Consider the following 26,021-nt stretch of genomic DNA (forward strand, 5'->3'; position numbering starts at 1 on the left):
TTAAATATTGAATACTTGAAATTCTAATATAGATATAATAAACCTAATATGTAAAATTACTAAATAATGTATAATAGTTTTATAAAGTATAGAAACATTTAAATATTTTTATTATTTTTACTTATTAAAGTATTTGTTATTAAAGTATTTACACTTTGTTATTTTTATAACACAATTTAACAATATTTATTTGTTATATTTACTTATTATATTTATCATGTTATTTAAACTTAATTTAAACTAAAAACAATTTTATAATAGCATTCAAAATATAACAAACATTAAAAAATTTTAATTTTGTAAACTATTATTGATATTATATCATATTATTATTATTATTATTATTATCTTTTATATATTTTATTTTTTATTTCATATATTATCTTTTTAAATGCAAAAACAGTTTACTGTTCTTGTGAGAGAGTTGGTTCTGTGTGCAACCATGAAATTTTCCCACTTTACTCCGACTGAAACATCAGAGGCATCAATCTAAAATTTTGATTCTGACTTATTATTATTATTCTTAAAATATTGTTTTAAATTCAATTGAAAAAGAGATATTTTGAAAATTCATTCAAATTTATCAATATAATTCAAAAATAAAATAAACTATTTTATAAGGTGACAAAAAACCTTTTTATAAAATTACAAAGAATAATCTTTTTATATGATGACAAAAAATCAACCTTCTTATAAGACGACAACACATCAAGATGATCAGCAAGGTTTTCCAAAGATTCTTCGTCATTTTCGTATAAATTATAAAAACCATATCTGTCAGCAAACCTAAAAATATAAACATTTTAGAGTTAAATAAAAGAGATCAGCGTAAGAAAGAACAATTCATAAATACAACTTGATATATCTATTACAGTAAACTTTTTTTTTTGCCTTTTTCATTTCTCTCTAAAAATTAAAGCATAAAACAAAGATAAAGCAGGAAAAAATAATAAGCTCAGGGGTGTGTCTAGGGGATGTCTGCTACATCGTTGGACGCACCCAAAAAAATTAAATAATACTTTTTCAACTTGATTATACTGTTGGAAAATTTTTTTTTACTATATGTAACTATTAAAACCAACTACAGCTAAATCAAATTAAACTAATCAAATTATGCACGGTTAATTATCTGAAATGGTAGGGAAAAAATTAAAAACCGGAAAACAAAATAGTATTTTGGTTGCATAATTTTGCGATTATAAAAAAAAATAATAATTGCAATATTTTGATGGAGACTAAACTAACTTTTGAGTTGAATAATTTAATTAGAAAGTTGAATTAACATACCTTATTTTATTTTGTTATATAGAACTTTATTTTCTAAATTTTTTCTTTAATTAGTTAAAAAAAAATCAAAATGATTATTTTAGTTAGAACAAATTTTTATCAAGTTTTATTGTTTAACTATCATCAGGAGGTAAAATTAGTTAGTAACAACAATCAGGAGGTAAAATTAATTAGTAACAACAAGTATACATCAAAATATATCAATGGACATCCCCGGTTTTATTACACTAGACTGTGTATCATTTTAATAACTTCCATTTTAATAATATATAAGAAGAGAAAAAGTTTCAAAAATGGAAAATAAAATTCGGACTCCCCTTTTGACATACACCCTGCCTAATTTGTAATTTATTAAATTTCTCAAATTATTAAATTTTATTAAACATAAAATATGGCCATTAATTAGTTCAAAATGTCGCTTAATTCACAAGTTTATATATTACTTATTATTAGTTATATAGCATTTCAAAGAAAAATTTAGTGTGTTGGAGACATCATTTCCTTTAAGTTAGGTGACCAAACATTATAATTATGTAGAACTTTTTGTTATATATAATTTTGTTATATATAAATTTGTTATATATAATTATAGTTATGTAGAACTTTTGATATCACGATATCCTTTAGATACAAGAAAGGAAGACAGAATTAAAACAAGAAAAAGCTATTTATAATTGCATCGAAAAAACTAGTCTTTGTTTCTTGGTTTTCTTTGATAATCAAGCATTTGTGGCAAAAAATTAGAATGTCTATATCCAGATTTTAGACTTATTAAGTATAAATTATTAATTAACCATATTGTTTATCCTTTATGAGAATCATAAGAATCATTATCCCCTTTGTTTTCAAAAAGCCTTGTTTCTAAAGTAATGAAATAATTTTGCATAATTTTTCTGCCCCTTTTTACACAATCATTGCATTTTTTTAGTACTAAACATTCCAATATAGACATAAAGGAAAAACTTGTTAATTTAGTGTTTGAATAAAAGCTATTACTGATTTTTCTTTAAATGTTACAAACTGTGAATTCATGGCATGGATACTTTACAAAAGTTTTTTATTCCTGGGATTTTCTATCTCAAAAAATGTCTTTAAGTATCAATAGAACATTTAATCGTGCAACCTCTGCTACTGCAAGCAAGTAATAATGATATTTTTATAGTTTGAATCTTATTCAAGCATTAAAAAATTTTGTCTCTATACTTAGAAATATTGTTAATCACCACCTCCAAATATGCTTTGAACAAGCCTAAAAATTGCATTTCAAATTATTTTAAATTGGCTATCACTGTTCCTTTGCTAGATCATCTGAGTACTGTGTTTAACACAATGTTTAATGATACAACTTTAAAGTGTTATAAAACACAGGTGTTTTAGTTTCTTCCTTCTAATCTTCAGTTTCTTCTAAAAATAATTGCAGATATTCAGTGTTCTTGTTATAGTAGTTGGAAAGACCACATCATATCTTTAAAAGCCTTTTATTTAATCAAAGCCTTTAATTTTTTTATTTTATTTTGTTATTTAGGTGCCCCAAGAAGATCTAACAGTCTTGTCACAGAGCACCGCGGAAGTGCATTTAACTAGGAAGTTCACTCCTCCTTCCTTACCGTGATGCAAAAATATGAGTTTGTTTTGAACCTGGATCTCCTGCTTCTTAAGCAAGCGCTCTAACCACTGCGCCACGACCGCATATAATATTAGGTTTATTTATTATTGCCAAGCCAAAGGCTTTATTACGTGAGTTTGACCTGTGGGAAGTTTAGTTGAATTTTACCTAACTGTCTAAATTTTAAAAATGAAGTTTGATCTAATAATACTAAAACATTACAAGCAACAAACCTTTTTATTTACTGAAAAAGTTATAAAAGAGTAGTAAGAAAAAGTTGCAGGAGAGAAAGTTTAAACGATTTCGTTAATACTTATGAGTTTTTAAAGCAAAACTTTAAAAAATGTCCTTGCTACCTTTTGTTAAACAGCTATTTTCATAGTCAGACATCTTTGTAAAAACATTATTTAACATTGTACAGTTGTTACATAAAGTTTTTTGACTATTGATAAATATTTTAAAGTTTATTTATAATTAAGTTATAAAATTATATAAAAAATTTACACAGCAAAATCTTGTATTTTAAAAAATTATAACCTGTATATATTATACATTACATCAAATGAGTATTTTCAAAAAATATTTTTTTGTTTGTTTGGTAAAATCATGATTTCAGCTTTAGTGACTATTTTAGTGATGTTGTAAGTCAATTAAAAAATTATTAAAAATTTTTTACAAAATATACTCAATCTGGTAAAAACTAAAAAAAATAGGGAGGAGGAGCAGAGCTAGTTTTTTTTGGACTTACACAAAAAATTAAATGCCCCTGATGCATAATAAAAGCCCCACTAATATATTAGGCTGTGCCAGCATAATAAACAGAAGTATGGAATTTGAAGAATTGATAAAAGAAATTAATTTAAAGAAAATATTTATGAAATACTTATGTATTTCTTTGTATGATGTTTCAAAAGTTTCTTCATTATTTGTTCAATTTTGACTTGTTACCTTTTTAAAATAATTTTTATCGACTTTATTTTTAAAATACTCAGTATAATTTTCCTTGATTTTAAAAAAACTAAAAACTAAACTTTAAAAAAATTACATTTTTATGTGTCACTAAAAGTATTTCAAAAAGTATAAAAAAAAAATACTTTGCATTTGAGTTAATATCATCTTTGTCTTGATTTTCATTTATTGCATCATCAATTAAATGCTCAACCATTTCAGCAGCCAAGTCCGAATCTGCAGATTTGTCTATACAAATTGAATTGCTTCAAAATATCTTTACTAAATTACACCATTACACAACTTTGCACAACAGCGCAAGATATTTTGTTGTAATTAGTAGTAATGTAGTATACAATGTAAGGTAAACAATAAAATAATAAATAAACAAAGAAATAATTAAAACAATAACATCACTATACACAATACAATACAAAAACTTCATCGCCACATCGTGAAAATTACCATATCACTTTTTTTCTTCTTCTGAAAATCAACTTCTTAGTATCAAAACTAATAAAAAGTTTTCTTGTTCATATCTTACCCTTTAAATTTTTTTCTTAAATATAATGTTTTAAACCCTAAAAATTCAAAAATCCTAAACATATGATATACTTTGTTAATAATCACAGGCTAAAGATTTTTAGTTTTCATAGCTTATTTTCTGTATGTTTTCATAAACAGTTAAACATAATAATAGTTACAGTGTTGAAATTATTAAGAGCATAAATTCATTTGATAAAAATTTTAATTAAAAAAATTTTTAAACCTTTTTTAGGTGATGAGAACTCTTTTAACAACCATAAATAGCGACTTTTTAACTTTAATAGCTCAGCTTCCTTCTCAACATTTTCTCTAAAAAAACAAAACAAAATTGAAAAACTGGTGGTTGAGAACTAGTTACAAATTCTATCAGGGAATTTTGTTATGAAAGAAATTTGAAAAATCTATTTTTAATATAAATTCTGTGTGTGCATTCATTTTTAATATAAATTCACATGTGCATTTAAATTGATCTTGTAATAAATTTAATTTTGACTAACAATATTAGACTAAATTATAATGATTTATGCATTAAAAATTAAAAATAATTAGAATGATTTATGCATTACAAATAAGATTTTCAATTAAGCCAACAAGTTCAACACCATCAAGAATTAAGAAAAAAATATTTAATAAATCATTTTCTTGATCAAAAGAAGAAAAGTCACTAATCAAATTCCTGATTGTTTTTCTCCTTTGTAACAAAAAATTTCTTTTTCAATTTATTAAAAAATATAAATAATGAATATACAAATAATAAATATATAAATAATAAATATATAAATAACAAAAATATAAATAATAAATATATAAATGAAACTAAGTAACATGATAAGAAATTTACTGATAAAAAAGAATTTTCTTAAAATATACTACTGATTAAGTAAATTGCAAAAATTCTTTATTTCAATATTAAATTTTAGAATTAATTTTAAGTTCAAAATTTGGTTGCGAACTTTTTTTTATTAAAGAACTTGTATTATCATTATATTATAATATTTATATTCACATTGTTAAGTTTTGATTATCTTAACATTAACTTTAAATTTTTTTAGATAAATAATTGATACATAATAAATTTACATAACCATTATTAAATATTTAATATTAAAAGTTTATGAAAAATTTATTTTAAAAATGTATAATAATATTATTATATCTTTGAAATTTAAAACAAACTTACATAAATGTATTTAATTTTTTGATAAATTTAACACATTTCTATACTACTTTTAATAATTTGAGAATAGTATATATATCATTTATTTAATAATAATAACTATATAATAAAAAATATAATTTAAAAAACAAAACAGATTCTGTTACATACTTGCTTAATGTGTTGATTATCTCTGTATCTTTTTTACGAAGTTTGTTTAATTCCAAAATTTCACTGTTTAAAAAATTATTCTGAGAACGAATTGCAACACATGACTCCTAAAGAATGTTTAAAAATAACTGCAACACATGACTCTTAACTATATGTTTAAAAATAATTGCAACACTTGAATTGCAACGCATGAATCGCAACACATGACCCCTAAAGTATGTTTAAAAATATTTGCTACACATCACTCCTAAAGTATCTTTAAAAATAATACATCATATTTACAATACAGCTTACATTTTAATATTTTAAATTATGTATTTATGTATGTATTTGATTATAAAAAATTGTAATTTTAAAAACCTTAAACAATAGAAAATTAATTATCAGTTTTTTATATATACAAATGGTAACAGGATCAATATATAAATTAAAAAGCACATTTATAACTTTTAAGTTTATCGATCAAAATCATATTTACTTTACAATAATTAGGGATCGTTAAAAACTTTACCTTTAACTGAATATAACTTAGTTGTTCCTCTTTCATCATTGTTAACCTATATAAACATGCACACAGATATAACATACTTAATATGCACACTTCATAACAATAATAGATAAAACACAAACTCATAACAAACATAAATAACACAAAATTCACATATTAGATGCATTGATAACACAATTTACATATGGCACATATAACACACATAAAACATACATATGATTGCACGTAATCGATCAGTCTTGCCTCTCAATCACCTCTCGATCAGTCTGACATATAGTAAACATTTTGTTTCTAGCAATAAACTTTATGTTATGTATACTTATTTGTAAATAAGAATGTAAACATAAAGAAGAATTTAATCATTTACTTGAATTCTTTTTCACTATTTTTTGCACTTTGCACAACAGCGTAAAGATATTTTGTTGTAATTAACAATAAAATAATATACAATGTAAGATAAACAACAAAATAATAATTTAACAAACAATCAAAACAATAACATTACTATACACAATATGATACAAAAATCACTATAGAGTATTCCTGTGGGTCATGTGACTTTGAAAATTTTGCCATTATGAGAGGATAAACATGTAAACAAAGCCTTCTTTAAAAAACAATAAAAAATCTAAAATTTTAGATTTATAAGAAAGCGTTTTATTGCTTTAATATATTATATCTATTATATATTAAACGTTGAAATTCCATTCTCAACAGTAAAATACTAATTCATTATTTATTTACTAAAGATGGAGAACATATGTCCATCTGTAGTAGAACTTCATTAGCGCCTCATTTGAACAATAATTTATTAATATTAGGTCATTAAACTATACAGATATTTAGGAAAAGTGATTATTGTAATAATAGCTATTATTAAAATATATAATTAACAATTTAAGTTATTTTATAAATATATAAGTTATTTAAACAGTTATTTTCATTGGCAACATGTTTCTTTTTTACCTTTTTAATGTTTTTTCATCTGCATTCTGGACAAAGCCATCTACCTTGGTATTTTTTTAGTTTTCAGATATTTGAAATGGAAATATTCAATTTTACAACATTTATCAGTGCAAACAATCATATCATCAGCTTTCGAACTCATGCAACAGTAACAAATTTGATCTTCAACCAATAAAGCCCTTTTTTCAATGTATCCAGGATCGCTATAATATTTTAAAATTAGTTCAGGAAGGATAAAAAAATTCCTACGATGTGTTAAGAATTTCTTCCATAAGCTTTTTGTCGCAAGGAATTCTAGTAATTAAAAATCCTTGACAGTCCACACACAAAAATCACAGTATTCATATTGAGTAACAAGAACTTGAGTTTGTACTTGATAGTAATAAGTTTGGTCTTTTTTAAGTTTTTTAACTTTTTTATTTGTCAATTTTTTTTCTACATAAAGATAGCTAGTTTTGTCATTTTCAATCATATTGTGCAATCATATTGTGCAATCTATTATTTCTATGACTGTATGGACATTTGATTTCTAAGCATATTTGCCACAACACTCAGCAATACCATCAGGTTATGAACCCATATAGCTAAAATCTACATAAATAAATAAACCTGAGTCAATAACTGTAAAGTTTTCGTGGCATGCATTCACAACACTTTTTGCAGGGTAGCATATCTTTTTAATAGTAGACATTGATGGATTCTCAATATCAGTATGAAAAACATCTTTCATAACAGATGCAGTTACTCGACCACATCTAAACTGATGCCAAAAACTAGGACTTGATTGTAATTGTTTTTATTTTAACTACTTGTTCAGCTGTTAAAGTTAAATTAGGATAAATATTTTTACGATATGATTGCAACTCCATGTAATTTAGAGTTATTTTATCCCAAGAATATAAATCACTTATTAATGGTACTTTAAATTGATTAGACTCTGTAGAGTATTCATTAGCATATTTAGGGATTATTCTTAGGACAACTGTTTTTGAATTTGATTATTAAAAAAAAGCATTTAGTTCGCTCTGTGTTGGCTTTTCAATAGCTCATTTACTAATGGTAGAACAAGTAAATACAGAAGTAATGCAATCGTTTAAATCTTGTTCCAACTCTTTGTCTAATATTCGTTTTTTGGTTATGCTAGATTGAAAATCAATTTCACATAAACGTTTTGGTATTAACTGTGCAGGAGAATTAGGTGGTAACCAGTACGATTTATAGTCAGTTACTGTTTTAGACACTTCCATTTTAACAGTTATATCAACCCAAAATAGAATTGCAGCAATATGTGAACATGCTCAAGGTAGGCCTGCCATGCAATTACAGTGTACAAATACAATCTTACCATTAAACTCTGCAATAATTTATGGAATAAGTAGGGTATCATTTAGATGCTGTCAATGAAATACCTTTTTATGTATTAAAAAACAGTTGTTTAGTGTTCCTAATATAAATTATAATAATGATAATTATAACACATACCAACAGCATTACTTAAATGGAGTTAAATAACATTACAAACACACCTATCAATTACAAAATAATCAATTAAATAAAATTATATATATATATATATATACATATATATATATATATATATATATATATATATATATATATATATATATATATATATATATATATATATATATATATATATATATATATATATATATATTATGTGCTACATGCTTTACCAATAGTTTTTTCTTACCTTTCCCTTAAAAATTCTCAAACTTCCAATGCAAATAACTCCTACATTCCTGACCCAACCTTTTAAAACTTGATTATAAACTTTCAAGCTTTTAAAGGTTTTCATATCCTCAGTTGTATAACTTATACAGTTTATACTTATACTAATAGTAAAAGACTTTTAACTTATACTTATACTAATAATATAAGAACTTGGTGAAAATCCAAGATAATTCACTATGTCAGCATAGGTTACAGCTGAAAATGTTTTTTCACTTTTTTTAAATTCACTATCTGGAATTAAGTAAGGATCTATGCCTTCAATAAGAAAAAGTTTTTGATCATATCTTCTTTTAGTAGGTAGATCCAGACTTTTGTAATAAGACATTTAAATTAGATAAAAACTTCAGCTATTGAACTTGATATTGATTTGAGTTTAAAAATGAAAAAAGGTTTATACAAAAAGAAAGTTGATTATTAAGACACATTGATACTAAATGTTATTTAGTATCAATGTTATTTATTTAAACTGTTACAAATACGTATTTATTTAAACTGTTAAAAATGGCATTAAAAAATGATTAACAAAAATAGTTTATTTAGATTTTTATCCTCTCATAATGGCAAGATTTTAAAAGACAAGTGACCCATGAGAATACTCTATTGTAATGCCATATTGTGAAAATCACCATAGATATGCCACATTCTGAAAATATGGCATTACTAGTGAGCAGATAAATTATTTTTTGCATACTCATTTTTTTCCTTATTTATTTAATCATTAATCAAAGTCTTTTTTGTCTCTGTTATTAATCAATTGTCTCTATCATTAATCAATTGTGTCTGTCATTAATCAATTGTCTCTATCACTAATTGATTGTCTCTGTCTTTAATCAATTGCTTCTATCATTAATCAATTGTCTCTGTCGTTAATCAAAGCTTTTTTTGTCTCTTTTTGTCTGCTTTAAATATATTTTCAAACTCTTTTTTTTTGTGAATCTTTTTAAAACTTTTATATTTGTTGGGTATGTTAAAGAAATAAACTTACAGCTCAGCTGGTGACTCTTCAACTACAATTAACTCTGTTGCATTTTCTAGTTGCTGTTCCAATAAAAACACCTAAATCAAAAATATCGTTTTTACAAAAAATATAAAATATTTTCAAGTAAAACCTAGATCCTATAAAGAATACCTTATTTGCTAATTCAACAATCGAATTATCTTTAGCTTGAATCATTTCTTTAAAAACAAGCTCTTTTTCTGCTAGTTCCCAGCATCGGTTATTTTTCTCTCTGCAAAATTGCTTTGGATTTTAAAAACTGTTATGTATTTTTATGTTATAAACAACACCATTATTTATTTAGTTATGAATACCGCACTCAAAAAATAACAAATTATATTTAATCGTATAACCTAAAAAAGAAATACAAAATAATATTTTACAGAATTGGCCTTTAAAGCTTTTCAGTACATTTTACAATAGAAAATACTTTTTTTTGTAAGGTTTACAGTTTTAATGTATACACATTATATTTTAATGTATACGCATTACAATTTTAATTTGTTGATAATAACACTGCCCCTCCCCTCACCTGAATAAACTCTTTTAAGGTCAGTTTTAAAACTGATAAGTGAAGAATAAGTGAAAAAGTAAAAAAAAAAAAAGTAAAAAAAAAAAAGTAAAAAAAAAGAAGAGATATTAAAAAAATTATTTCAAAACATATTTTTTTTTTGTTATTCACCTCCTCAAGGCCAAGAAGGCCACTACAGATGAGGAGGCTACTTAATAATGGTTATAACCCTCTCTCAACTCTATAACTCTGAAACACGAACCTTGACGAACAAGGCCGCTGCGCGGAGAAACAAGTTGAGCGCTGTACTACCAGGGACGTGGTGGGGATCGAACTCGGAACCTCTCGCTTATGAAGCGAGCGCTTTACCACTACACCACTACCGCAGTAGTGGTGTAGTGGTACCGCATTTACAACTAGATTTTTTGTAACTGTTATAAGCACATTCATTTAATTTGCCATTTTTTGTTTTTGTTTTAAGTATTTTCATAATAAAAGTTCAAAAATAATCTTATAATAGAAAATAAAACAAAACAAAAGATGTCTAAAATCTCACTTCATAGTAAACTACTCCACTGCACAACTCTAGCTCATTTAGCTAAAAGCAAAGGCTTGTGATCTATGGTGACTAAGGTATGCAATTGATTAACTGAAATCTATTCTATAGGTCTTATGTCTAATTCTGATATGCTAGCCCAGAAGTACAAAAAGTAAATGTGTGTTTAGCTTTTTATTCACCTGATTTGAAAGGGGACAAAAACATGAAACCATACCAGACAACCAGATAACAATGCATCACACCATCACACCAGTAGAAACACAGTCTTTAACTGTAGACACCTGTAGACACAGTTTTCTACTGAGCCAACAATTTGTTCTTTGATAAAAAGTCTTTTTGGAATCTTTGTTTGACCTTTATTCTTTCTGTTTTACTATTCTAATACTGTTCTTTCTGTTTTATAATGTCATATATGTATGAGACCATGTATGTATGAGACCATGTATTTATGAGAAGCATAACAGCCCAAGATTAGGACACACCCAACACCACACAATTGACAACCCAAACCTAACTAACCACAGACAATACTATATCACCTCTATAACTTTCTAGAAGAATGGATTTTCCTTTACACTCTCCAAAGAACAGGAATTTTAATCAGATAATGACAAAATTTTTATTTTAAAACAAGAAACAAATAGGGCTCATTCCACAACATAATAAGATAATAACAAGAAGCCAATGGAATGATCACTAACAAATATGACCACAAACTTATCAAAACAAAGAGACAAACACTTAGTAGGGATTAGGTTTTATCTAAAACAACCAACACAGTACATAAAAAAGTATTACAAAATTGAAAAGAAATATACTACCATACATACATTTTACAATGATTCACCGCCCCACCTGAGATCACTCAAAAAGGAAAACAACAAAAAATAAAACATATAACAATAGAAATATAGATGTCGTAGCAAGTTGAACCGCAAAACACATATATGATTATATATGCATTATGACAGCCTACGCTACTTTTATTTTAAAATAATTTAGTTAAAAATCAAAATTATATATAAAAAAATTTGAATTAAAAATAGAGAAAAAATTTTAACAAAATTTTTAATAAAAACTTATTAAGTCTTGCTTTTTTTTATTTTTTTTTAAGTTCTGATTCATTCCCAACAAGGCTGCAAGCAACCACTATTAAGTTAAGAGTTACTAGAAAAAAAGAATAGAGTTATAGAGCAAGGAAATGGTTGACAGAAGACTTAAAAAGTTGAAGGTTGTATGAGTCAGGAAAATATGAAGATGGGAGAGAGTTTTGTGAGAGTTTAAAAGAGATCAAAGACTGCGCATTCACCACGTTTGGCAATACATTCCACTCATATACAATACGGTTACTGAAGAGTACTTGTCAAGACAAAGAATGCTTGACATTTTTTTTTTCAATTTTTAAATTATGACTTCTTATTGCTGAGGCTAGCCTGTTTGCTTGTAATGACTGTGCAAATTGTTGTGGTTTATGCAATGTAATGTGATTTACATTATTCAATTATTTGTACTCTTGTATGAGATTGCCGTGTAAACGTCTAGTCTCCAACGTAGTCAATTTCATTTTGGATAGTTGTTCCTCATAACAAAGATGTTTGAGGTTTCCTTCCAGTTTGGTTGCATGATGTTGGACTTTTACTAGTGTTTCAATGTCGCATTTAAAAGTATGACTTCATAAAAGGATTACAAATTTAAGGCAAAGTCTAACTAGCACTTAAATCTTTTTTTTTCAAGAATTATAAAAAATCAAAAATGATGTTAAGTGAGAATAAAGAAATAATACACTTCTGGCTCAAAACTTCTCTCCAACCTATTGCATCTGTTTGCAGTGGTATTTGTATTAAAATTGATTTTAATCTTTCTTTTTTATCTCATTGTAAAGAATTAGCAGTGAAGCAGATAAAGAAGACGATGAAACAAAATCTAATAGCATACTTATACCACCAAACACAAAAGCTTTTATCAAATTCTTCGCCAACACTTGTTATCATCTTTGATCCAACAGTAGTTTAAATCTTTCTATAACATATCTATAATATAATTTTATTTTATTTATTTTTTAACATCTTTATCTTAGTTTTTTCTAATTTTCGTTGGACAAATCATCTCATCTCCTTTCCTGGCTCTTATTGTCTACAGCTGAATGTCTTCTACTAAACAACCACAAATCAACTTACTTCAAAAGATCAAAGATTTTTAGCAGTGGTCCTACTAATTTAATGAATAAAAACATTGAAACTGTTTTGGTCATTAATGAAGCTCTGGCTAATATGATGATCAAACGGAAAAAATGGAGATAGTATGAAGAGTGTGTACCAAATGAACTAAATTTTTAGGATATGTTTTTTCTACAAGTTATTCATGGAATTCTTAAATCATTTTTATTTCATTTAATTGTAGTCTTATTGACAGATTTCTTATTTCAGTTTCTCCAAATTTCACCTGAGTGTTTATTCTGGCCATTGTTTTTGGTCTAACATGCGAGTACATTAAGTAAAAATTCTGTGCAGATACTGAAGCAAATTTGCGATAGAGACCACCATTTTTTCTACTTTGTTTGAATACTTGTACAAGTGCTTTAACTTGCTTTGTACAGATCAATGTTGTGGTCTTGGAGATCCAAACTCAATTCTGACAATTCTGGGAGAATATCAAATATCAATCCTAGATTCATTAAAAACTCAGTAGAAATTTTTTTTATAAATCTTTATAAGTGGATTTTATTATTTTTTTTCCTTGTGGGATCAACTATCGCTTCTTCAAAATGATTCATCAGCGCTTCATAATTTTCCCATACCGCAAAAACTGAACAGAAACAAGATGAAACCCATCGTGTATTGAAAGTTTGACCAATTTTTAGCAGCTGAATATTAAGTAACTATGCGCATGAATGTAACTCACTGCTATTATTGGGAAAAGCATGATACACAATGTAAAGTTTAAATCAAGAAATGATTTGAACCTATTAATACTTAAAACCTCCCAATAGTATTGCCTACTGATAATTTAAGTCTATAATTAGCACAATGTTAAACTATAAGAGAAGGAAACTTTTCAGTGATTAATTTGAAAACGCTGCTTTTGCAAACGAAATAATTCTTCAAATATTCTTCTGTAATCCCATAAGAATGAAGACATTCAAGTAAAGCATCAAATAATCCTTTAGCCGTAATGCTTTCCAGTTCCATCAAATCCAAAAATAAATTGATTGGTGAATTCATTACACTGCATTTAACACAGCACCGAATGTATCAGTGTTGACTTTTAGCTTGAAGTGCTTGACTTATCAACCATTAACAAAATCTTACTCTTTAATTTTATGACTTGTGCAATAATTTCTCATTTTCATTACCTATATAATTGACTATGATTATTCATACATTTTTAGAATGAAGAATACAATCCATTTTAACTCCATTTGATTCTTGAAGATCAGTTTTTCCATTTTAAAGTTATTAAAGGACTGATTTTCCTTTTGCAACTTTATATGTAGTTTAAAAAATTTATGCTGTTACAATTTTCTCACACGTTAAAGATTTTAAAATATGGTTTGAAAGAGTCTCTTTTTTGCTTTTTTTTTTTTTTTTTTAAAGTTTTAGACGCCCCACAAAGTCCTTAAGATATTATCACAGAGTATCGAGAAGAGCATTTAAAAGGAAGTTCATGCCTCCTTCCTCACTGATTTTGTAATACTTGCCCAGAGGTGGCGTAGAACTACAGATATCTAGCTTCTGAGACAAGCACGCTAATCACTATGGTTGCTTCGCTATGGCTGCTCAAAGGTTTCAGGGGTAGGATTCGAACAATGGAGCATTGCTTCAGAAACTCTGCAAGCTAACCACTCGGCCACACAGTCATAAAAATAATCAAATGATATGAAACTCAACACTTTTTATTACGTGCTTTTGCTTTTCTTATTGCACAGATTAAATTTTGCTATTGCTTATTTCGTTGCATAGATTGAAATTTCTTCTACATCTTTAATCTTTTTTAACAAATATTTTCTTATGCAGCTAACTTAATTAGTTTTTTTATATCACTTTTTAAGTATATCAATTAAGTTATAACTTTGAATTTAAAACATCGTTAACAGGAAATTTGTTAACAATACAAAAATTATTGTAGCAGATAGTGTAAATTTTGTGTTCTAAAAATAGATCTTTTTTAAGTAGCGTAGGCATTATGAGATTGGTATTTGGACAAACATTACACAGAAACAATATAATTTTTTAAAAACATAAATGGTTGTTAGATTAATATTCAAACAAACAAACAATTTAGCATCATAAAAACTAACATTATTACGAAAATAATTTAAAGTAAATTCTTCTCAAGAAAATTTAGTTGTAACTAACGGCTTTGAAACAATAGATTCTAAAACGCAGCTCTGTAATATTTTCAAATATACAAAAAATGTTTTGAAAATCTTTATGACCCTAACTTGCATTTTGATTTAAAGAAACTTAAAACAACTTTTTTTGAATTAAAAATGTTAATGATTTAAAAACTAAGTTCATTATATAAAAACACAGGGGAAAATTTTTTTTATATATTTGTAAAAAAAAAGGGCCTAGCATGACAATGAGATCTGTTACAGAACATACCTCTGACGAGTGGCAGGGGTGTGTCTTGTGGATTTTTTTTTTCTTTTTCTTTTAGTAAAATGCATTTCCACATACACAATATTACAGTCAGTTACATAAAATAATGTGGCAGTGGTAGTGCGGCTGCATAGTAAGAAAGAAGTTACAAGTTCAATCCCTTGAACGGATGCTACTAAATGCGGAGTACTACTTGTTTCCAGAGAAAAAAGTAGTACTCCGCATAACTTGTTTCTCTGCACAGTGAGCTTGTTTGTCAAGGTTGGAACTTTGGAGTTATAAAGTTGAGAGAGGTTTGTTATCACAATAAAGTAACTTCCTTGACTGAAGTGGCCCTTGGGCGCTGAGAAGGTGAATTACATTAAAAAAAATAATCATAGAACTTATTATGTTTCTTTCCCCCTCAAACATAGAGATCACTGTTCAACAAACCTCACTAATCTTGATATCTATTCTTTTAGATTTTTAATAAATGACTCTACAATTTAAAATATATTTAGAACAACTTTTCTCATGTCTACCTGACTGGAAAATCCTGTTGGTCACTTGTATGTATACTTGAAAGTAGTGTCACAGAAACAAAAAATAAATTAACCTACTATAAATGTCTAATTTGATGGCCATTGATTAAAAAAAAAAAGTGTGAAAATGTGTTCAATGTTATTAAAGAATATTTATAAGTTTTAGAAACAAGATAAAAACTCACTCAAGTATAATTTTTAAATTATCCATTTCATCTGTAAGTTTTCTTATCTTCCCAGTTAACTAAATTATAAATAATAAAACAAAAAACAAAAAATTATAACAAAAAATATATAAAAAACTAAAACCAAATTAGACGCACAATATTACATTAACATTAAAAATGTTTAGACAACTATCTTAAATATTTTTTACACTGATGTTAAGTGATATATCTGTGCATTACACTGATGTTAAGTAATATATCTGTGCATTTTAAATTAAAGAATTTTAAAGTTTAAATAAAAAAAAAATAATAAAAATTACTTGATAAATATAGTTTTCTTTATCTAAATTATCTTCTTCAGTTCGGCTACAAAATTAAATTAAATTTTTTTTTTAAGATATCCACAGACAAATACTTTAAGTATTCCACAAACAGCTTCCTTAAGAAATCCATAAACAGCTTTTTTAATATGTCCACAAACTGCTTTTTAAAGAAAGTCACAAACTGCTTTTTTGAGTAATTTACAAACAACCTTTTTAGGAATTCTACAAACAACTTTTTCGGAAGGTCCACAAACAGCTTTATTAAGAACCCACAAACAACTTTTTAAAATTGCCTACAAACAACTTTTTTAAAAAAACCCACAAAAAAATTTTTTAAGAGATCTTAAACAACCTTTTAAGAAATCTACAAAGCAAAAAAAAAATTTTAAAGTGCTGAGGAAACGGTCGATCAGTCAAAGAGATATAGTAAAAAATTATATTTGCTTAAGTTTTTAAACATAAATTTAACCTTTTAAAGGTTTATTTCCAAACAACAAAGAAACCACAACAATAAACAAGGTATATTACAAAAACTCTGAAACAAAAGCCAAGATAAACTAGAGTGCTTTATGGAAGAACAAAAACTTTTTTAAGTAAATGTTTGCTTTCATTTAGTGCTCTATTTACCTCAAAATAAATTTTACGCCTATTGTACTTCATAATATAAATCTTGACCAAGAAAGCTGTTTTACAGAAAGATGAATTGTGGAAGAACTACCTGAGAAAGGTTAGAAGCAGTAAGGTTACTACATCTCTGATAATACTCTATTAATGCAACTCTACAATAATTTAACTGAAAACTATTAAAAGTGAAATTTGAAACAACCAAAACAATGTATAAATTTAACATACCCTCACCAAAAACCATGTATGAATCTTTTATGATAAAAATTAAAGGTGTTAACTTCATTTAGATAAAAGGATCAGACAATTGCAACATAAAGACTTATAATTGCAACATAAAGATTTACAATTGCAACATTCAGACTTACAATGGCAACATAAAGAACAACAAGAATGGTAAAAACTTTCCCTTGACCTTCATGTGTTTGCAGCTGCATAGTTTGTTATTTAGATATTTTATCGTTCTGCTGGGTAAAGAGTTTTAATTGTCAGGTTACCGATTTTTATTAAATGTTAAAGACCAACTTAAAATGTAATTGACATAAAATAAATAAACAAACCTCTTTTCTGGTTTTGATTCATAAGAAGACAATCTATGATATTTAAAAATCATTTTTTAATATTTTCATTAAATCATTCTTTGATATTATCATAAATTTTCTTTAACTTTAAAATACTCTAATAAACATTCATTTACTCTTTATAAACATTTTATAACTTTTTTTAACTTTTTAGAATTCTATACAAATTTTAAGAAATCTATATATACTGTTTATAAATCAATTTAAATTTTTTAAATCTTTTTATAAATCTTTAGAATTCTTTATAAGTTTTTAGAATTTTATATTATTTTAATGGGCGTGACATCAAGTCACTATGCAAGATACCATTTATGGCAAATAATCCATCTTGAGCAACAGCGTCTAGATTGTCTTGCATTTGATATTCTAACAAATGCACCTACTTGTTGTATTTCTAAAACTCTAAAACCACTGGACACATAACCAATTTCAATCTAGATTTCAACGATAATGATTTTATCAAAGAAAAACTCTAAAGTGATCACAGCGTTTTCATTTTTTAATTCTTCGCAAATCGTTTATAAAAACACTTTGACCAAAACCAATCCAAATACAATCTGATAAGATTAGAGACACAGTTGCTGCCATACAACAACTTGACATGCATCCTTACATGACATCCTTACAAACCTCAACTCTGTCTCACTTGGTTGGATCTTAACCTTCTAAAATACTACAAGTAGGGCAAAAAATAAATCTCAGCCTTAGGCACCATTAAAGTCTGCGCTAGCCAAAAAATTAATGACAGCCAATATTTTACAACGCATAAGTTTTTGAGAAAAACAGATTTATCCCTTTTAATCAAGCCATACTCCCTTTCACCAAAACCACCATTCAATAAGTTATAAACTTCTATAACCATTTTTTAATACTTTACAAAAGTTTAAGAATTCATGAAAAACTTTTAAAATTCTTAATTTATAAAAAAATTTAAAAATTCTAAAGAATTTAACATTTTTTAAGAATTCTAAAAAATTTTACAAACAAGAAAACAAATAGGAAAATACCTGAGTTGATCACTTAGACTTTTTATGACTTCGTCACGCGTTTTTATTTCACTAAACATCACAAACGTTACATAAATATAACTTCAATCATCATCAATAAAGAGTATAAATAAAATTACTAAGTACTGTTAAAACCAATGATATATTATATACACCAGATGACTAACTTCAATCTGAAAAATAAAGCCGGTTTTGCCATAATAAGAAATGGCTTCCACAACATTAACTATATATTTGCCCTTTTTACAAATGGTGGACTAAATTTGTAAACAAAAAAAGCAACTTCACTTTTTGTCCAATAAAATCTTGCAAGTAAGATATATAGTATATACATTGTAAACTAAGTAGTAAAATGATAAAACTAAAGATAAGCAAAGTAAACTAAGCACTAAATTTGTAAAACTAAAGAAAACATGGCTAATTCCGTGATCTAAAATTGGGCATTATGCCACAAAAAAAAACAACAATTTTCACACAAAAAGTATAAAAATGCACTAACTTTGAAACTATAGTTTATTATTTTCATAAACTCTTTTATCTTCATATAAAAAAATCACAAAAAGGTTTTCTTTGAATAAAAATTAATATTATAAAACATTACTAATGAATTTGAACACTTTTGTTTTTCTTGATTTTTGCAGAAAACTTGAGCCAACTAAGATTTGATAACACTTGTCCAAAATTTGTTAAAATTTGGAACACTTGTCAATGAATGTATGAATGAGAAATGTATTATCAATACCTTTTTTTAAAAACAAATAAACAAACATTTAATGTAATATTTTGCGATTTTATTGTCTGACTTTAATAATCACTGTATCAGTTCACATTAGGTTTAATTAGAGTTTTTATTGTTTTAGAAAAGGTCTTACAATCTTTATATTACATATTCAACAAAAGAAATATATACTTTTTGATTATTTTTGCTATAAAGTAACACTACATTTTTTAAAATCAGCTAAGCTTGTTATTTCTGCGAGTTTATTCAAAAATCAAACAAAGTTTTGATATTTTATTGAATATTAAAAAATAAAACATTTTATAGGTGTTTATATTCTTTTTACAGCACACAAATTATCTCTAATATTTCAAAAGTTATAAAAGTTTTAGTAGCACACTAAATTATTTACTTAAGTAAATAATTAGAAAAAATAATAGCTGTATGCCCACCTTAAAACAGCCATAAAACTAAAGATAACCATTGTAAACTAAGTACTAAACTGGTAAAACTAAAGATGAGCATTGTAAACTAAGCACTAAATTGCAAAAATATAGCAAAAAATAAAGATAAGCATTGTAAACTAAGCACTAAATTGGTAAAACTAAAGATAAGCATTGTAAACTTAAGCACTAAATTGGTAAAACTAAAGATAAGCATTGTAAACTTAAGCACTGTTCTAAAACTAAAGATAAGCAGTGTAAACTAAGCACTAAATTGGTAAAACTAAATATAAACATTGTAAACAAAGCACTAAATTGATAAAACTAAAGATAAGCATTGTAAACTAAGCACTAAATTGATAAAACTAAAGATAAACATTGTAAACTAAGTACTGAATTGATAAAACTAACGATAAACATTTTAAACTAAGCACAAAATTGATATAACTAAAGATAAGCATTGTAAAATGAATACTGTTCTAAAATAGGAAAAGGAATTTTATTATAGGTTTTAATATGATACTGATGGAAATAACATTGTATAAATGGACTGCTCAATATGAAAACAACTTAATAACTTAGTGATTGTATTTTTATTGTTTAATTTTTAACAAAGTGTGTTTGACCAGAGAGACAAATAACATCTAAAGATATTTGATCTACTATATCTATATAAACTTAATTAACTTACTTAATGGTAATTAACTTACTTAGTGTGGATAGACTGTGAATGATAACAAAAAATTACAGAAAATTAAAAGACATAAAAACTAAAACAAACAAATAAAAATAATACATAAAATAAAATAAGTAATACATAAAACCAAATTTTTTTTTCTTTAAAACTTTGAAACACCTACTTTTCTGCAACACCAATCGCTTCTTTAAGAACATTAATCATTGACCGTGTCTAAAAAAAAAATTAAACATATTATATCATATTAAAATTAAGCTTAAAGAAATTATTGGTGGAGCGTTTGGAATAACAACCAATCTTTTGTAAAGTTTATAGAAAAAACACCGACTTTTAAAAAACATAGTGTTATAAAAAAAACACACTGTGCTTTACACTGTATTACTTAATAAAGAACAATTAAACATCTAATTATAAATAGTAATTACAAATAATTCAAAAACTTTACCTCATCACATTCCATGCAATTACCTAAGTTGTCCTTTAATAAAGGATGACTGATGCTTGGAGCTGATAAAGAACTTCTAAAAAAAATAATGGGTACATCAAAGAATATTTTCAGTTATTATTATTAAAAGTATTATATACAGCCAAAAGTAAAGTTATGAAACTGTTACCTAATGTTACTGACTAACTTTGAAAAACCTAAATCGATCCTACAAATAATAAAAAGCAGTTTTTCATATAAAAAAAATCAATTCTTAAAAAAAAAAAAACTTAATAAAAAAGAAAATAAATAAAAATAAAGCTGCTTTTATTTATTTAAAATCTTTTACAATAGAAAATGTTTTTCATTAAGCATTACATGTTGTTAAATTATGTTTTAAAAGTGTTTTAAAAATGTGAGTTATTAAAAATGCTCTAAAATTTTTGTTAAAACATGTGTTATTGTCACTGTGTGTTAAAAACTGTTGATATATAAAAAAAAAAAAAAAAAAAATAATATTCATAAAATGTATAAAAACTTCATAGACAATAATATATTTTTAATTCTAATTTGTTTACTTTTTATTGCAGTGAAGTTTGTATTTAATAAATGATGTCTTTGGAGTTAAGCATAATAATGATGTTTTTACAAATAAGCATGATAATGATGTCTTTAAGGATGAGTGTAATAATAATGTTTTTAAAGGGAAGTGTAATAATGAATTTTTACATGGATAGACACTATCAGTTTACACGCATCAACTGATGATTTTGGTTTAATTTTTTAAAATGATCACTTCATGTCTTAATTTTAAAAAAGAAAAAAAAGAAAATTGCATACAAATTTATATATATATATATATATAGCATATATAACAAACTGTTACTAGTTTTTCATACCTTAATAGCAATTTCAACAAAAAAAGAAAAAAAGGAAGAATATTGAATGAAAAGATTGCTGCCCCATGCCAAACCCTCAGTCAATGTAGCAGCACTTCTTTGCAGCAGCAGACTATAAGATAGTCGATGTATGTATGTATGTATGTATGTATACAAATAATTTTAAATGTGTTCCACAAAATAGAGTGCTTTATGTTCTTAAAAGAACAGAGCAATAATAAATCAGTAAAAAATCACTTATCAAACTTTTTTTAATTTTACACTGTGTTTCGCTAATAAAGACTCATTAGAAACGAACCCATTCATTTCTGATGAGTCTATATTGATGAAACAGTGTAAAGTAAAAAAGTTTTATAAGTGATTTTCTACAAACTTATATATATATATATATATATATATATATATATATATATATATATATATATATATATATATATATATATATATATATATATATATATATATATATATATATATATATATATACACACACAAATATATATATATAAGTACAGTCTGTGAAATTTAAAGGATTTCAGGTCGGCACATGAGTGCTGTAATAAGCCAATGTCAGGTCAGCTCAGTACGGTTTTGGATTTTTTGCTTTCTATTACAAAAAGGGTAATGATTAATTGATTATAAAAGCATTGCTTTATGAGAGCACAGCTTTGACAAGTTTGGACAGAAATGGTGTGCAATCGCATGCTGTAACTGACCACGCTAATAATTTTTTTTTTTATAATTTGACCATGGCTGTTTTGATGTTTTAACAATTTAAGAAAATCGTTACATAATGAAATCAATAAGTTACTTTAAATTATGAATTAGTTAAATTAAATATTCACATTGCAATTGAATGATTTAATTGCTATATTTTTCTTTCTATTTTTACAAAGAATTGTTTAAAAAATCTTTTTTTTTTTTAAATTTGACTTACTAATCAGAGCACAAAATTTTTTAAAATTTTAGCAATTATTTTAAAAAGACTTCTTTTTAAAAAAAAAAATTTTTTTATATTTTTTAAAAATATATATTTTTTCTTTTCAATAATTTTATTTCACTTTTCAATAATTTAAATAAAATATGTTCATTTATCAAACAATCATTTGAAGTAATTTGTAAAAGAGTTTTGCGTAACTTTAATAAATTGTTTCAAAAGATAAGTTTTAAAGTAATTTATTTCAACCGCAATTAAAAACATAAGAAAAAGTAATTTTTGCTTCCAGTTTGAGTTTTTTGAGTTTCATTTTAAAGCCTAATTATTTTCTTTTTCATAAGGAATTGTTTTTCCTAGTTTAAGTTTAGCCTAGCCTTTTTTTTTCAGCGCATTTCTGAAATGTTTAAGTCATCATCAACATTTGATGATGACTTAAACAAAAAGGATATTTTATTTATTACATTTTATTGGTTTTTTAGATTGATCATAGAAAGAACGCTGTTTAGAAATACAAATTTAGATTATATGCTGTAGGCGAAAATTTTGTTACTGGTAAATTGTTTTAAAAAATGAGTAGATAGTTTACAACCATTAAAATTTACATCCAGTTGTTCTAACCTCTACCGTTACCAATTTACTTCTCCTTCAGACTTAAACAGAAAAGGTGTTTGATTGCAGGCTGTAACTGACCACATTTATACACATTTTTCTTTACAATTTGACCACGGCTAATTTGATGTTTTAACAATTTAAATGCAATTTTAAAAATTATTACATGAATAATTTTTAACTGTTGATCTTTTATAAAGTTTTTAAATAAAATACAAAAATTAATTTAAATGATTGTTTAAAATAAACGCATTGTGTGTAAATTAACAAAAAATGTTATATTAAAATTTTTGTATGTTGGCATGTATTTTTTATGATAAATTTAAATGCTTAAAACTATTTTTTCATGTCTTTCTAAAAACCTTTTAATAGATTATTTTTTTAAGCTACTTTAAATTGTAAATAAATTAAATTAAATCTTCCTATTGCAATCAAATAATTTAGTTGTTTTTCTTTTGTTGTTTCTACTTTTACAAAGAATTGTTTAAAAGTTTTTTTTATTTTGCCTTTACTAATCAGAGCATGAAATAAATATTAAAAAAATAAATAAATGATTAAAAATTACTATTTTAAAAAGGTTATTTTTTTGTTATTTTTTTGAACAATTTGTTTTTGCAAATTTTTGGAAAAAATGTTTATACAATTAAAAATTAATATATGACACTTTTTAATAATTTAAATTTAATTTGTTTGTTCATTAAATAATAATTAGAAGTAATTTGTAAAAGCGTATTGTGTAACTTTAATAAAACGTTTCTAAAGATAAATTTTAATTTTATTGCTTATATATTTTCTTCTTTGTAAGGAATTGTTTGTTTTTTTCTTTAGTTTTTTTTTTAACTTTCTTCCTAGTTTGAGTTTAGCTTAGTGTTTCTTTTTTTAGCGCATTTCTAAAAGCATTTCTAAAATACCTTAACAGTTGTGGTCAAGTTATCAAAAAAATAAATTTTGTGCATTGAAAAAAAACAACGTTTTTTGCATTGACTTAAATGCGTTTTTTAAAAACTTGCAAATCATATTGACTTTGTGCTGTGATTATTCCCCATACTGAAACTGAAGGAGGATAATTGAATGTTTTTATAGTATACTTTGGATTCAGGCTCTCTCCCACAGGTCTTCAACATAATTGTAACCTGTGCCTCTAACTTGTTGCAACGTACTTTTGTCTGTTAACATTTTTCATTCTAACTATTCTGGTGTCTTGACTTATAAAATCTTGAAAAATTTAATTCTAGCTTGCAATTATGCAAGATATTTTAGCTGGTCTTCTTGCAACTAAACTAATGTCATAACAAAACCTTCTTCTTCCTAGTTGTTCTCGGACTAAAAGTAATACCCCTTTCCATAGCAAGTTGTAATAATTGTGCAGATGTTGTATGGGGCTCACTATTAATTATATTCTTTAAAAATCTGTCTTTATGTAATGTACTTACATATTTTCCATAAAAATAAAAAAGTCATAGGAAATAAATAATTGTTACCAATGGTCCAAAAAATGTGTGCAGTAATTTAAAAGTCAACAAATAAATTATACTAAAGCTATTTGCGAATCGTATGAAATATTAAAATAAAATTTTTGTTTTGGGGGAAACTTTGGGGAATTATTTATTTAAAAACCAAAATGAATTAAATTAGAAATTAATTATTTGATAATAAAAATAATAATAAAAAAAGATTTTAAAATAACTTATTAGAGTTTTTTTTTTGTTTTATTTTAAAAGAACTATAAAAAGTTTAAATTAGTTTTTATATATTTTTAAACTCCACTGACTTTAACTTTGTGTACACATCTACTAAAAAATTATGAGCATTTATAAGAAAATATTGAATAAGATTTAAATAAGATATAAAAGTATTTTATATCTTATTTCTTATACCTGTTGTGATTCGCAGTTGGATTTTAATATTACATCGTACTGTATGTTTTATTTTTCTAGTTTTATATCATGATTTATATAATTAATTATAAAAATATTAAAGTTTAAATCATAATTTTTAATAATAATAAAAATAATAGTAATAATATGATTCTATGTTGAGATTTTATATCATAATTTAAGATCAATATAAATAATTTTTATTGAATAACAGCTATTGAGCTTAGTGATAAAAACAGAGTTTACTGTTTTTAAAAAGCTTAAAATTTTAAGACCAGAAGCATTTCCAGATATTGCAATTCGCAAACAATTAATTCGAGCCATGTTTACCTATAACAACGTTACTAATATCATCCTTTCTACGATTTTTATCACTCCTATGGCAACCTAACAGTGTAAAATAAATCAAAATATCTTCAAAAATCAAAATCAAAATTATTTGCATCCAAGGTAATAACCCTATAAATCAATAATAAGTTAATAATTTTTAAAAGTTTTTGAAAGTCATACAGCTGTGTATAAACTTTTTAAAAAATATATACATTTTATTTTAATATATATTAATCAATATTTCGCTGATCTA

At 25.3% G+C, this 26,021-nt stretch overlaps 1 protein-coding gene across 1 annotated transcript in view; it reads right to left on the bottom strand.

Annotated features, from left to right (window-relative positions):
- LOC100215728 (TBC1 domain family member 2B) overlaps nt 1–26,021 on the bottom strand; it is an 84,807-nt gene that overhangs the window by 17,496 nt on the left and 41,290 nt on the right. Inside the window, exons 13-27 of the mRNA XM_065795374.1 lie at nt 21,307–21,345; nt 21,138–21,213; nt 20,856–20,905; nt 18,835–18,885; nt 17,807–17,839; nt 16,620–16,665; nt 16,318–16,376; nt 10,073–10,172; nt 9,929–9,999; nt 6,226–6,271; nt 5,715–5,821; nt 4,611–4,696; nt 3,988–4,090; nt 687–786; nt 409–489 (exon numbers count right to left, since the gene is read on the bottom strand). Coding sequence (XP_065651446.1) covers nt 409–489; nt 687–786; nt 3,988–4,090; nt 4,611–4,696; nt 5,715–5,821; nt 6,226–6,271; nt 9,929–9,999; nt 10,073–10,172; nt 16,318–16,376; nt 16,620–16,665; nt 17,807–17,839; nt 18,835–18,885; nt 20,856–20,905; nt 21,138–21,213; nt 21,307–21,345 — 1,048 coding nt within the window. The remainder of the gene's footprint in view (nt 1–408; nt 490–686; nt 787–3,987; nt 4,091–4,610; nt 4,697–5,714; nt 5,822–6,225; nt 6,272–9,928; nt 10,000–10,072; nt 10,173–16,317; nt 16,377–16,619; nt 16,666–17,806; nt 17,840–18,834; nt 18,886–20,855; nt 20,906–21,137; nt 21,214–21,306; nt 21,346–26,021) is intronic.

Source organism: Hydra vulgaris, chromosome 04 (genome assembly GCF_038396675.1).
Source record: "Hydra vulgaris chromosome 04, alternate assembly HydraT2T_AEP".
NCBI classification, from domain to species: Eukaryota; Metazoa; Cnidaria; class Hydrozoa; order Anthoathecata; family Hydridae; genus Hydra; species Hydra vulgaris.